General features: G+C 40.0%; 1 protein-coding gene across 1 annotated transcript in view; it reads right to left on the bottom strand.

Annotated features, from left to right (window-relative positions):
* Positions 1-262: 262 nt before the first annotated feature.
* Positions 263-16,044, bottom strand: part of LOC120523596 — a 91,338-nt gene continuing 75,556 nt past the window's right edge. The window contains exons 10-11 of the mRNA XM_039745033.1: positions 11,829-11,944; positions 263-2,956 (exon numbers count right to left, since the gene is read on the bottom strand). Of these exons, the coding sequence (XP_039600967.1) occupies positions 2,885-2,956; positions 11,829-11,944 (188 nt within the window). The 3' untranslated portion in view covers positions 263-2,884. The remainder of the gene's footprint in view (positions 2,957-11,828; positions 11,945-16,044) is intronic.

The following is a 16,044-nucleotide window of genomic DNA, read 5'->3' as shown; positions in this document are numbered from 1 at the left end:
TAAGCCATTTGAGTGCAGACCACCCCCTCTAGCCACTCATCCTTTGATTGTAGAGTTGCCGTTGCAGGTCTACCACCAAGCATAACCTTTCATACCGTGATTGTCTTACCTTGGGTGGGAAGCATACATAAAGCATTTCATTATGCTACTCTTCAACCGACAAAGTGTTCAAAATTTTATAATCAACCCAGAATGTTCATAGTTTTGATAAAAAGTGATACTTCATCAGGGTACAATTACATTGATTTAGCCAATAAACTGCTAATTTTTCAAATGGCTTTTATTGCTACAATGTACTATTCACATGTGACAGTAAAGCCATGTTAGGCAGCCGTAATTCCATTGTCCTAAAGTAGCACATAATTAATCATGTTGTAATGTTAACTGATTATTAGAGAAACCTTTATAATTGCACTAACACCACTGAACCATCTTATTCTGTTCCAATATTACTCCTGGGGTGTTGTACAATAGCTGACCCCCAAAGGTCTTGCAAAGACAAATTTTCCCCTCTGCAATTAATAAAGCATATCACCAAAACGATTCTGTGGGTTGAAAAATGCTGGCACTCCTAAAGTTCAATTCTGGATTGAAAAATAGCTGCTTAAGGAGGACTACAAACCAGGGGCCTCTGAGGCAAAGTAAGCTAAAGAGAATTTCCCCCAACCCCATCATCCTATTGGACTCCTCATGTCTAAAAAGCAATGGAGAGGATTGCTCTGGCAGCTCACAGGGCCACTCCAAGCTTGTGGCATGTTGATTCTTGAAAGGAGATAGGCTGCAGCAGCAAACCACACCATCTTATAGGAAGGTCAGGCCACACTGGGCCTTTGGTCAGCAAAACTGGATAAAGGATAACTGGCTCTGCTGAATCGGTGTTTCTGCAGCCACTTGTGGTAGAGTTTGGTGTACCTTGCAAGAGTCTATGGATCCTTTTAGTCAGTAGAACATGCTTATGGTGATAGTGTAATGGTGTCAAGAATGGTTCTTTGGCACAAATTCTGATTCTCCACTTAACATAAAAGCCATTTGTATACTATGGCAGAACAAGGCCATGTTGCTGACATGAGTACAACCTCTTCGGAAACACTTATGCCGAGGTCTGTGCTGACTATTTAGACAACCAGCACAGCGAGTACCAAAAAAACAACTTCATCTATTGGCTGAGCTAGTAAACAAATGTACAATTAAAAAAAGTAAAATAAAAACCCTAAGACAATCTGCCAATATGGTCTGCTATACTCAACTTGTGAAGAAAGAGGACAAATGGTAAAAATAAAAATTGAGAGGATGACACAGAAAGTAAGCCACATTACAAAGGCTTCCCATTTCAAGTTAACACAAGGTTACTTTTCATGTTAGGGCTTCTCTTAATAACCAACAAAGTTTATCTACTTTTCTAGATTACTCCTAAGCACGTTTTAGCACATTTAAACATGTTAAAATTAAAACCTGTTTCGCGTTGGCATCTACTTTATGTTGTCTCTTAATCCCAGCATACCGCTGACTAAACATCTGCTCTGCATTCGCCACATAGCTGGCCAAGCCTATGGGCAGTTGAACGTTATCAGCCAACACACAATTTAAAGGGGGACATGTTTCTAAAACGTAGATAAGGTGCGTAGAATGCTTTTGTAAGGTGTGGTTATCAGCACTCCAAAGCTTTCATTGTTTCAAAGCGTCTACCGTACATCAAGAGCCGCTCATGTAGAAGACTTGAGATCATCTTCCTTGACTGCAGTTGGTCAAGAGCAGCTGCCATTTCCACTGTCCCAACGCTAGGCAAGAAACAGAATTACCAAAGTTTCAAATCTCATTTTCTCCCTTTCTTTCAAATATTACGTTTTATTCTCCATTCCATTCATCTGTTCCTAGGCTTGAGTGTCTGCATTACCTTCTGTCTGATGGATTTAAAACTCATCTTGTCTCATCCCTGCTCAGATTTTCACTTCGGAAAGGATTCCAGAGATAAAGAAGAATTTGACAGATTTGTTTTAACTGATTAGGCAACATTTACACACTTCTTTTCTGCAGCAAAATTTTACTTAATCCATTATTTTTCAAAGGGGTTCTGAAAAGTAAAAAACAGTTAAAAGTTCTGAACAGAACTTTTGCAGCACGTTTGTTCATTCTGCTTTAAATATGTACTGTACCATTAAATCCATTTCAAACCGCTTGATGCACATATCAACTGTACAAAAAAAAGGGAACTCCTCCAAAGTTGAATATATTGAAAAATAAAAAGGACAATATGCTTTGTAACAGACTTTCATTCCAATTGATTTTCCATATCAAGGACATCCCAAATAATCCAAGATGGCACCATGCATGCTGTACACCGAACTGGAGTGACGTCATCCATCATTTACTGCTTAAGATGGTATTTTAAATGTCCGTACGTAGAAGTATTCCAAACACAAATGACACATCGCAAGTGTATTGTCTACACCTCATTCTTCATTCACAGTGTGCATTAGAACTGAGCTGACGGTGAATCACTGAACAGTTCTTTAAACACAGCAGCAGATGCCATCATAAAATTACATTTCATGGTGTTGGAAAACTGCAGATTGGCTTGTGCTTAAAAAACACACATCGCCGTCTAAATGTCCAGTATTTGGGTAATTTTTTAAATTATTTTTTTAATCTGCCATTTCATTAAAGAAGGTCATGTTTTTAATGCTATACACATCCAAGTTAAAATTGCACTTGCCAAACGCCAGCTCTTCACAGTGTGGTCTCCAGTGTAGCCTGTGGGGGTAAATTCTGGGCTGGGGATAAAAGAAAAGGAGAACTCCGAGAAAGCTTTGACATTATAGAAGCAGACTCCATTCAAGGTGCTCCCTCTGACAGACCGCCTGCCCGTTCTCCATTTCATTCCTTCCTAATCAGACTCGAGCACAACACAGATTTGGGAATCCTGCTCTCCTCCGTCATTTGAAAAGGTGTTCAGCATCTACATTTTAAACACAAGAAAAGAAATAGGTGGGTAGCAAACCTCATTTTGCCTAGAATGAATATCTTGGATAAAGTTAAGAATATGAAGTCTCTTCTCTGCTAACTTCATTACAAACTCTGCTGTAGTCACACTTTACACCATTTTGGTTATGAACTACTTGTTCATTTATTACATTAGAATATTTGAAAATCAAAATGACACCTTGCTTTCTATTTAAGTGAACAGTTTAGAACTCTTCCAACAAGCCTTAGTGGAAATTTATAAAATCATGCTAGAATATTAAAATTTCCTTCTGGCACCTTCTAATTGAAATTGCTGAAGAAAGGCAATTCCTTACATGACATTGGGTTTTGTTAAATTTTACACTTTTTGCTTTACAGATCAGGTTTAAAATTAGCAGTGTTAGCTAAAGTAGTAACCCTAACCCTAAGCCTAACCACTCTTTTATATAAATATATTCAAAAGCTAAAACAATCCTTCATTCAAAAAACAGATATTAGGGAAAACTTTTATAGGCAAATGAAAATCTAAAAACGATATTAGCTTGTCAATAAAAAAAAATTGAAAGTATGCTGGAGAAATGCACTGACAGGTGCAGGTGTATGTTGGCTTGAAGGTGATGTTTGGTAGTTTTCAAACTGAACCCTTCCCAAAAAATTACTGTATGCATTAATTTGCCATAGTAAAATATGTTCTTAAATCTAAATCGGATGATTTTCACTAAAAAAGAAAAGAAAAAAAAAGGCTGACAAATAAACTGAGAAAACTGAATTGGAAAAACAAGGTTTTTATTTTGTCCTTTAAACTAAAATGGACACTAATTCAGTTTGGATAATGAGATTGTTTTAAGTGTAGCAGCTTACATTTTTAATTGGGAAAAGAAGGAAAGATGAAGAAGTTGAAGTTGCTGCTTAGTAAATGAAAAAAGAAAAAAAAAAGCTGCAAGGGTATCAAATGTTTGTAAGTTGTTTATCAAGAAGAAATGACTAACATGCTTAACAGGTTTCCAAGTAAAAAAAAAAAAAATACATTTTGCAGTTGAGCTAATATTTTTTTTTTTTAGATTTGTACTGTGCTTATTTATTTCTGTATGTCACACAGCACAGTATACAGTCAACCCTCGTTTATCGCGGTTAATCCGTTCCAGACTCTGCCGTGATAAATGAATTTCTGCGAAGTAGGATTCTTTATAAATCAAATATTTTCGCAGTTAGAGCATAGAAAACCTGTTTACGACCTTCTAAATACAGTACGTTTTAGTCAGAATCAAGTACTACATAATCAAAATGGTAATCCACATTTTATAATTATACCTCAACAAAAATGTCTAGCTGATACACTGAAAAAACCTTTATATATACAGTACAGTAAATGCATATATTTACAGCAAAAAAGCTGAATTGCAATTAGTGATTAAAACCTACAAGTACATGTATATTTCCATTTAAGCAGTGGTTAATTGCTAATATTAATTCATTGATTGTGTGAGTTTATCTTGTGAAGGCAGAACATTCTCAAAGCATTTATTCAAACAGGAGCTGTCACTTAAACACATGCAGCATGCAAGCAGTGACAATGACGTCATCCTGCATTCTCACCCTTCTCAGATCAAAAGAACAGAAGCCTAGCCTTCCTGCACAAGACAGAAGACAGAAAGCGAGCGCAAGGCCGGGTCAGTCAGTAGCTGCTTTGAAATGCTCCCCGCATCAACCATCACATTATGCGGTGAGCCGGTGAACCTTGACTTGCACTGGTGGCGAACAACCTCCTGCGTTAACAGGGTTTCAGTGCACAATGCAGTTGGGGGCATGTCAGAGTCTCAAAAATCTCATGAAATATATGTCATTTTTGGTTAAAGAAAAGGTGAAAACTACTTTCTTATTAAGGCTGGTTTTAGATAGGTACATTACAGAAAAAAATAAACTATGACTGGATGTAATTATAAAATTATTTTATTTTCGTTTATGCCATATATATTATGGATAAATATTCCTGTATATATATATTAGTGAAAGTATGCGTTTTAGGGAAATTTTATTTTAGTATTTTTATAGTCACTGAAAAATAAGGCTACAGAATTTCATTTTGTTAATAAAAAAATAATCAGTTAACACTTGTGCTCTATAGTTTACGTACAAAAATACCGAAGGGAACACTTTAATATAGAAGTCAAGTCAACTTGGGGAGCATGCACTGGTACACTGCGTTGCCACACCCACTACACAACGAAACAACATGGGATCCCAGTTTGCAACCCCCCAGGTAGACACGCAGCCCAGTCCCACCCTCCAGAAATAACCCTGTATCTGCCGCAGCCAGGTGTTACGTGGGAGACCTCCTGGCCAGGTCCAGCCACTCGGGTCCCCAACGATGAGGATCTTATGAGCCAGATCAACCTCGGAGAAACACGCCACATGGCCGTGGTGCCATAACTGACGCTCCCTCACAATTCAGGTAATGTGCCTTATTTGGGACTCCATGAGCAACCGCTCATTCGACACAAAGTCAAACCAACGGTACCCAAGGATTTTTCGGAGAGACACAGTACCAAAGGAGTCCAGTCTTCATCTCAGGTCACTGGATAGCGTCCATGTCTCGTAACCATATAGCAAGACAGGAAGCACCAGGACTCTAAAGAATTGGACCTTCGTCCTTTTGCATAGATATCGGCAGCGCCACACAACCCTTTCCAGCGACATCATGACCCCCCCCCATGCTCTCCCAGTCTGTCTACTAACTTCATAGGAAGAGTCTCCAGAGACATGAATGCCACTGCTGAGGTAAGTAAACGTCTCAACAAGGTCAGCATTCTCTCCACAAACAGACACACTGCTGATGGCTGTGCCCAAGAGGTCATTAAAGGCTTGGATCTTGGTTATTATACAGGAAAGTGTAAGCCCAGACACTCTGACTCCTCTCTCAGTCTCTCGAGCACCCTGATCAGAGCCTCCATTGACTCCACAAAGATCACAGCATTGTCAGCAAAGTCAAGATCTGTGAACCATTCTTCACCAACAGATGTCCCACGCAACCTTGCCCAACATCCAGTCCATACAAGTATTGAACAGAGTAGGAGCAAGAACACACCCCGACGATCCCCAGAATCAACTGGAAAAAACACAGAGTTCCTGCCTCCACTCTGCACAGCACTCACAGTACCAGGGGTACAGGCCGGCCATGATATCCAGCAACCTCAAGGGGATCCCGTGAACCTTCAGGATGTCCCACAGGGCAGCTTGATCCACTGAGTTGAACGCTTTGCAAAAATCGACAAAGGCTGCAAACACACTCTGCCGATATTCACGTTTGCGCTCCATGTCAACCCACAGGGCCAGGATGCGGTCAATGGTAGACTTCTTAAGTGTAAAACCAGACTGTTCCGGTTGCTGGTAGGTGAGCAAGTGATCACGGATACTATTGAGGACGACCCTAGCAAGGATCTTACCCGGCACCGAGAGCAATGATGTTATCCCCCTGTAGTTGCCACAATCCAGTCGATCACCCTTCCCTTTCCAGAGAGGCACGACAAGTCCCGTTTTCCAGTCTCCCAATGGAAGCAAAGATTGCTTGCAATGCCAGTATAGCCTTACCACCAGCCTGGTGAAGTTCACCACCTGTGCAATCCCAGTGACGTTGGGTGGTTCACAGCTAATCGGAGCATCAGCCTCTAGAACTGTGGACCCAGAGATATCCAACATCCTAGCCAGAGGATCAGCGTTGAACAACTTCTCAAAGTAGCTAGCCCAGCGGGTCACAACTGCAGTGTCATCCGTAAGGACCGTTCCAACAGCTGCCCTGACTGCGACTCTCTGAGGAAAAGTTTCAGATGTGCGTAATGCTTCGATTCCTCTGTAAGCAGGAAATGGGTCGCTAGACCACAGTGGTGCGTCACTTGCTCACAGATTCCTCTAACAAACGCGTCTTTATCTCCCCTCAGAGCCCTCACAGCCGTCCTTCTCAGTTCCCGGTACAGACCAGAGTTGCCATTGAGCCGTGCACTGCGACTCCTCTCAATGATATCCAGGGTACCCTGCGAGATGAAACATCTCCTTCTGGGAACACCGGTAACACTAACACAACCCTCAGCAACCTTCAAGGTCTTGTCACGTAAGGTCTCCCACATCACATTAGGATCGTCAGTCGTACCCAAATCTGAAAGTTCCTCACACAAACTTCATGCAAACTCATTAGAAACAGCTTGTTCTTGGAGTCTGGCCAAGTCCAGGCTCATTTTCCAAGTAGGTGGTAACCTACTGGACATTAGCTGTATCCTAAGAGTAGCAACAACAAGTCTGTGATTAGAATTCACAAACTGGGCACTTCTGTAGACCCTGCAGTTTTGCAAGAGCCTCCAGCGTTTGCCCACGAGGATGTGATTGCTCTCCTTCACCGCACCACCAGTATTGGAGTATCAAGTCCAATGATGCGGTTCAGGGTGCAGGAACCAGGATCCAGCGATTCGCAGCCCCTGACCTTTTGCAAAGTCAAGGAATATGGAGCCACTATCACCAAGGTCACCAGATCCATGGGAACCGAGACAATTGGCTGCATTGAAGTCACCCATGACCAGAGGAGTGTCAACACGTGGGCACCCATCAACCACCGAGCGAAGCTGCAAATAAAATTTCTCCCTCGGCGAGACATCACTCACAGCAGTTGGAGCACACACTGAGACAACAGACAAGGAGTGACATCGGACACCATCAGAAGAAGCCAATCCGCTACAGTAACAGCTAATCCCCGAGTATGACAGCCATCAGACCGACCAGACCAATAAAAGGTGTAATCCACCTACAGAGATCTGGCCAGTCCCTGGTCTGCGTACCTCAGAGAGTGCTGCCACTGAAATGTGGAGTTTATGCAGCTCTTCCGACAGCAGAGGAAGATGATCATCTTGCCTGAGAGACAAAACGTTACATGCTCCCACCTGTATGGGCTGCCTCATATTGGGACCCAAGTGCTGCCGTGCAGCGGGTGACGCCTCAGCACCACATTAATTCTGATCCTATTGGCTCTCCAACGGTTTCGACTCTTCCAGGGATTGGGCTCCCAAGGGCTTTCCCCCCATTCCCTTCATGATGTGAGCAGCCTTCCTATGGCCGGCTACAGCAGAGCTGCTCCCACAGAGAGCAAAAAGGAGTCCTTTCTGTAGTCTCAGAGCTTTGTGAAGTTTTTTTTTTTTAAGATGGCTGGAGTGCCAATCCTGCCACCAACCTCCCATGATTTCCCTGCAAGTTATGCAGTAGTGTAAAATGTTTTTTAAAAGCATAAAGAAATATCGGAATCCGCCAATCAAGTAACATGAAATCAGTGATCAGGATTGGCCTAAAAAAAAACACCCTAATAGGAGCATCCCTATTCTTAAGTGAGGCATTTAAAAAAAGATTGTCAAAAAATGCTGAGCCTGTTCTTTCAGGTTAAAATGTTTAAAAAGGCCAAACGTGAAAAGAAAAATGCCTTAAAACAGAAAGAATTGTCCATTTTCATGTCAAGAATGGTCTCAACTGCTGATCCATATTTTAAGATTGAATGAATATTGTAAAAGTGTTATCCATATGTAATCCATATTCTCTCCAAATATGCGTACACACATTTGTGTGATTTTGACATTTTAAAAGAACTCCCAGCTGCGCCCTTTACTGTTTGTCTCCCTCAGCTGCCTGTACTTTGATTTGTGAGTGTTGCTGGACTTTTTCACTGGATTTAGACAAATGAGCCCTCATTTTATACCTGCACTATGCCCGACTATGAAGATAGCCTCATCACTGAACTGTAATCTTGTATTCCAAGTATTTCTATCAGTGTTTCTCATTTTGCACTGTTGTAGATGTATTTAATATAAGGTACCCGTCTGTATACAAACCGGATTCCAAAAAAGTTGGGACACTAAACAAATTGTGAATAAAAACTGAATGCAATGATGTGGAGATGGCAAATGTCAATATTTTATTTGTAATAGAACGTAGATGACAGATCAAACGTTTAATCCGAGTAAATGCATTTAACATGCTACTTTAGTTACGATGGGATTTGAGAAACTAATAAATTAAACGATTTTAAGATGAAGTTTATGATGTTCTACTTTAATGACAAAATACACTGTGATTAAAGTGGAAATTTCGAGATTGAAGTTAACATTTCGTGCTTTTTTCCTACTGTGTGCCTATTTTTTTTCCTCTGTACCCTAATAAGCTTTCATATGACACTCAGATGGTGGGCTATGTCTCGCCTTTTCACGGCGACTTTGCTATCTGACAACTTCTTTTTTATCTCGGGCACTGTGTGATTTTGTGAACTTGAGCTTTCAAGTTTCTCCAACACGCTATGTCATTCAATCAACTTCCTTTTGTTGTTTATTCCACTGTATAAACCAACAAATAGTATGTATTTCTTTGCCTCCACTTGATATTCGCTGAAATTCTTCTATTTTCCCTCTTGCTTTTCCCATTGCCTTTTCACAGAAAACGGAGCTTAAGGTCTATTTATATTTGCATATTCAAAGAGGTGTAATTCTGGGAGGAGATGGGGCAGGACAGAAGGCGTTTGCACGTGCGTTACTTTTCACGCTGATCGGGATTTATGGAGCGGAAGAACACGGAAGTTGCATTAGACACAGATTCCTGCATCTGGATTTTTCTGTGCATAAGCACATTTCGGCTTTTGTGCTTTCGTCATGTTATAGTGCGAATTCTATGCACGGCGTTATGCACGAGGCCCCTGGTTATTTGGTCTTGCTGCACCAAACAACCTGTATGTCTAGTCACTATTCAAGAAACAAATGTAAGGGTGGTGCACTCCTACAAGTTCCTAAGGTTCCATATCAATGATAGATTGAACTGGTCTCATAAAACTGAAGAACTATGTAAGAAAGGGCAGAGCAGGCTCTTTTTCCTTAGGAGATTGCACTCCTTTAATGTGGGTTGTGACATTACTTACATCATCTTTATCTCTGTGATGGCTGGCGATTTTTCTAAACTGTGGTGTGCCCAGTCCAGTAACATCACTTCAAGAGAGGCACAACAAATCAACAAGCCAATTAAAAGGGTGGGCCTGATTATGGGATGTACTGTGGACCCCGTGGAGGTTATAAAGTTATCTTTATGGTTATCTTGTAAAGAAGAGAATTAAAAAAAAAAATTGAATGCCATTATGAACACTGCTTCACATCCACTATCTGACACATGAACTCTGAGGACTTTTAAGCCAATGAACTATTTGGCAGAAATACGTCAAGAAAAGCTACTGGGGCTCTTTTATACCAACAGCAATATGTCTGCATAATGCCTCATTATGACTGTGACTGCCATGTCAGAACGTCTTTCTTTTTAATTTTCTTGATTTATAGTCATTCTGGTATGTTTTCATACCAAAGTGTGCATGTATATATTTATCTACATATTAATCTCTGTGTTCATTATGTATCTATGTAAAGAGTTTCTGGAAAAAGCCAAATGTCACCATGGGGACAAATAAAATTCTATTTTATATTTACATCCTGGCATTTTCAAAACATTTTAACAGGAAGGCAATGTCACCATAAACCACCTATTTACACAAAGCTCAACCCACAACACTGACTGAGAACAGAAAAGTGAACAGGAGTGTGTACTAATCAAAAGGGCAATGATGACAAAAATCTGACCAAATTTATTACTTTCAGTCTCCTTTGGTTGTTACAAACATACATCAGAAACCCAAAAGGCATATTTTGTGAAATTGAAACCTTTGCAGCTCCAAAGCATACAATGTTTAAAATAATTAAACAATTATATATGAAGGCTTCTGATTTAACGTTTGAACCTATTTTAAACCATAAGGACAAGCACAATACATTTCATGAGTTTACAAAAGATACTTCATTTAAGAACACAGCTTCTAATACCATTTTAAAGTCTATCATGTGTGTGAATATATGGCTTAAAAAAAACAACAACAAAAAAAAAAAACCCTAAAACAAAACACTTACCCTTTAACTGATGACAAAGCCTTTGGTTAGATTTGCTATTCATTCTCACATTAATGATAAAATGCTTGGGGAATTTAGCAATAAATGACCTGATAAGTGAGGCCAACACCTGGGTGGAAACTGCTCAGATATCTTGGTCTCTGTTATGTGATTCACAAACACCCAGCTGGGGGTCCAAGATGTTGGTGGTGAGGGTGATGGCAATAGCTGCAGATACTTTACACTTGGTGGACACTGATATTTGACAATATGCATCCAACTGTTAATTTTACAAATGATACTTGAATTTTTATGTATTTTTACACTGGGCTTTCAGTTGTCTTCCAATGGCAAATAATGCAACTTTTTTTGTTTTAATTCATATGACTTTAATAATCATAAAATCACGGCAACTATTTTTATAGATGGTTTCATGATGCAAAATATTAAACAATTTAGAGCCTGCTGTTAACATTCTGTGTAAGGAATGCATTTATAGTCCACTAGATTGCACAGTCCTATACGTGGTGCCCATTTTCTAGTTAAAATCTTCTTAATACTGAAAATGGTCAATTTCTTTTACCAAGCGATTTCTGAAGCTAAGCCAACATATTTTCATTTAAAGAAATCTTTTTTTTTTGCCATTTTTGAGAGATTAGAACCTACATGTCAGGGTTACAACTCTCTAGACACACAGGGCTTGCTTTCCTTGATCATAACATTGAAGAGCCCAACTTTGACTGGAGGTCCACACCGTTCATGAATCATAGTCTTTACACTTTTGTGGTGAATTTTGCCCAACTCTAGGCGAGGTACCTCAAGACAATACATTATAAATGGCAAGCTTCTGCAAGATTTAAAAAATAAATAAAGATAACAGTCATACAATAAACTAGTACTGAAAATTTCATTCTCTATACTTACTTTCATTCTTTTCTCACGTTTTTGCCTTGTGATGGAATTCATTACTGAAATGCAGCCAATCCAGTCCTTCCCAAGTAAAGATAAATTAAAGGAAGGAAAATTGTCTTCTAGCCACTCTAAATGAATAATTCAAAAAAAAAAAAAAAATTAGATGATGCACCACCATATGAAAAACAAGAAAATGCTTTGGATTTTAAACAAAAAGCACTTATAGTCAAGTTTAATTCTGAAATGAAAATTCACTTATTTTCTTCCTTTTTATGACAAATACTATTGTATCCCCTTCTATAACTAATTGAGATCAATGAGACAGATTTTAGATTTGAAAAATTAACCTTGAGGATTATGTAATAATAATAATAATTCTTTGCATTTATATAGCACTTTTCTCACTCCTCAAAGCGCTCAGCAATTGCAGGTTAAGGGCCTTGCTCAAGGGCCCAACAGAGCAGAGCCCCTTTTGACATTTACGCGATTCAAACCGGCAACCTTCAATTGCCAGTGCAGATCCCTAGCCTCACAGCCATCACTCCGCCATTTGAGCTTTCCTTTGACAACCAGTACACCATTACTTGGTGGTTGTAGGCCCATGTCACACCAACGGAGATGGTGACACACTGCCTATGTTAGTAAATACAGCAAACCTGTGATTTAGTGGATAGTATTGGGTTTGAAAGGGTGACTCCTAAATGAAAAGAATTTATATAAATTCATACTTACTGGGGTCTTCTTTCACATTGCAGGAACAAATTGGAAATGATTTTGCAATTAAAAGGAGATGGCTCTATACTGCATCTAGCTGATTCCCTGCCACAACTACTGTTCAATCAAAAAAGGGTATTCTGCCATATTCCTACTGCTACTAATAAAATCAATGAATACTATTAGAGGACACTGAACTAGTTTAACACTAGAATTACCAGAGCCTACGAAAAAACTCGTAATTCCGTCCCACCTTAAACTGCTTCTTATATCCCTTCACACCTCTCCGCCAGCGCCCTTTGTCTTCTAAATGTGCTGATAAAGAGAAGCTAGGAGCAGCCGGCTATTCCATCCCCCCACCAATTTAGAACGTGCACGAACTTCTCTCAGCTCATGCCTTGATTGAGTATCTGGGAGTGAAGTGGAGTTTTAGAGTGGAAATAATAGATCGTTGTTTGGAACACACGCATTTCATGTCTGTTCCGTTTCTACAGTAATCTGTGTCAACACATTGTTAAAACAGAAACGTTTTTTATATTCTAGTAGTAGATGACAAAATGTAGGCATAAACTATATAATGTATGAAGCCTGAAGTCCAAATAGCAAAGAAACATTTTCACAAGAATAACACAATTGCGCTTTTATTCAAAATATAACTGCAGAAACAAAAAGCCGCCTTAACATGCGACATTGACAGCGGTTTATTGTAACCGCCTCCGTGGTTCAAGAGACTCAGCCCCCGCTTGGGAATCAAGAGGTCACGAGTTCGATCCTGCCCCTCCGCTTTGAGAAGTAAACTGCTCTTAGTCTTACTGTTTTAGAATAAAAGCATACATTTGATTTCAGTCTGTAACAGCCGGTGCAATTTATGATCTTGTAAAGGTTAGCTTTTTTTTTATTCACTTTTCATTCTCTCAGTCGCGTTCAGAATCAATCCATACAACCCCATCTGACAAGCGATATAGCTCTGCAGTGTACCACGATGCACACTAACGCCCGGTTCTGACACACAAACGCTGGCGAAGCTGCCTTCTTCGTATCTCACCGTCACTTGCTTTTCTTTTTATTCAGTTTTATTGAGTGTTCCTGCCAGTCCCCGCATGTTGCTGTATGCTTTTCTTTTGTACTCCAAGACATGCAGAGGAAAGAATGGTAAAGACCAGTAACTTCGGCGCTATATGCAATCATCAGACACTCCCCATCTGCCCGTGTCGGTCAAAACACAGGAAAATATATTGGTGTAAAGTATAACAAAAGTGCACTTTTATTCAAGTGCACTTTTTCCATCGCCTTTTCCTGTAAGAAGCAGTGTACACACTTCTCTCTATGCTGTGGTTTCTATTACACACCTGAAAGAAAGAGACAATATATGTGAAAATATAATCACACTAATGCAATATTATTTGAAAACTAACAGCGCCAGATCGGGTGTGAATTTATGCAGGAACTGGAAATTCTCTGATGCGGACCTTCCCCAGGGAAGAAAGTACAGTGTCAGGTGCTCATTCAGTGTAATAGAAACCATAGCACAGAGAGGTGTGTACACGGCAACAAGTACACGCGGTCGTAAATGTAGGAAGGACGGTCCTTGGGTGTGTGGGAACTGTTAATATTTGAATGTGATGATTTTATATAGCACGGAATGAAAATCTGCACTTCTTAGCATTGCACCATGCAAGCTGTCGTATCAATCGCCTACTGTAACTTGCTTCTTTTTTCTTCGGTTATACAGGTAGTTTTGAATAAAAGTGCACTTGTTTTGTTTGCGAAATGAAGTGTCTGCGTGCACTTTTCGTGGCATTACACGTGTATTTTTGAGCATGCCCGCTTGAGCAGTATAAAAGTATTGAAAAGTATAACAAAACAACGGGCAGATGGGGAGTGTCTGATGATTGCATATACCGAACTTACTGCTCTTTACTATTCTCTCCTCTGCGTGCCCTGGAGTACAAAAAAAAACAGAATACAGACGCGCTATAGCTCTGTGCTGTACCACATGCATACTAACGCCCCCACCGGTTCTGACACACAGGCGCTGGCGAAGCTGCCTTCTTCGTATCTCACCGTCACTTGATTTTCTTTTTATTCAGTTTTATTGAGTGTTCCTGCCAGTCCCGCATGTTGCTGTATGCTGGATATGTTCATATGTATTGTCTCTTTCTTTCAGGTGTGTAATAGAAACCACAGCATAGAGAGAAGTGTGTACACTGCTTCTTACAGGAAAAGCGATGGAAAAAGTGCACTTGAATAAAAGTGCACTTTTGTTATACTTTTACACCAATATATGTTCCTGTGTTTGAACGACACGGGCAGATGGGGAGTGTCTGATGATTGCATATAGCGCCGAAGTTACTGGTCTTTACCATTCTTTCCTCTGCATGTCCTGGAGTACAAAAGAAAAAGCATACAGCAACATGCGGGACTGGCAGGAACACTCAATAAAACTGAATAAAAAGAAAAGCAAGTGACGGTGAGATACGAAGAAGGCAGCTTCGCAGCGCTTGTGTGTCAGAACCGGGGTTTGGGCGTTAGTATGCATCGTGGTACACTGCAGAGCTATAGCGCCTTTAGTGAAAACAGCCGTGTCAGATGGGGTTGTATGGATTGATTCTGAACGCGACTGAGAGAGTGAAAAGTGAATTAAAAAAAAAGCTAACCTTTACAAGGCTCATAAATTGCACCGGCTGTTACAGACTGAAATCAAAAGTATGCTTTTATTCTAAAACAGTAAGACTAAGAGCAGTTTACTTCTCAAAACGGAGGAGCGCAGGATCGAACTCGTGACCTCTTGATTCCCAAGCGGGGGCTGAGTCTATTGAACCACGGAGGCAGTTACAATAAACTGCTGTCAATGTCGCATGTTAAGGTGGCTTTTTGTTTCTGCAGTTATATTTTTGAATAAAAGTGCAATTGTGTTATTCTTGTGAAAATGTTTCTTTGCTATTTGGACTTCAGGCTTCATACATTATATAGTTTATGCCTACATTTTGTCATCTACTACTAGAATATAAAAAACGTTTCTGTTTTAACAATGTGTTGACACAGATTACTGTAGAAACGGAACAGACATGAAATGCGTGTGTTCCAAACAACGATCTATTATTTCCACTCTAAAACTCCACTTCACTCCCAGATACTCAATCAAGGCATGAGCTGAGAGAAGTTCGTGCACGTTCTAAATTGGTGGGGGATGGAATAGCCGACTTCTCTTTATCAGCACATTTAGAAGACAAAGGGCGCTGGCGGAGAGGTGTGAAGGGATTTAAGAAGCAGTTTAAGGTGGGACGGAATTACGAGTTTTTTCGTAGGCTCTGGTAATTCTAGTGTTAAGGAGACTTGATAATGGATGGATGAAACACAGCTATAGTAGAATCAGACCACAAGACTTCAGACAGTCTCATGCCCAAACACTGAACAAAACAAGTTCTACTGCATATAGTAGAAGGAAATACAATAAATACTTTAAAATATGTAATGCTGAATAATTCAAAATTTTCAGCCCTCATAAGCACAC

The sequence above is a fragment of the Polypterus senegalus genome, chromosome 2 (genome assembly GCF_016835505.1).
Source record: "Polypterus senegalus isolate Bchr_013 chromosome 2, ASM1683550v1, whole genome shotgun sequence".
NCBI lineage: Eukaryota > Metazoa > Chordata > Cladistia > Polypteriformes > Polypteridae > Polypterus > Polypterus senegalus.
Note: the sequence above shows the minus strand (reverse complement) of the source record. Positions and strands in the feature narration are given on the sequence as shown.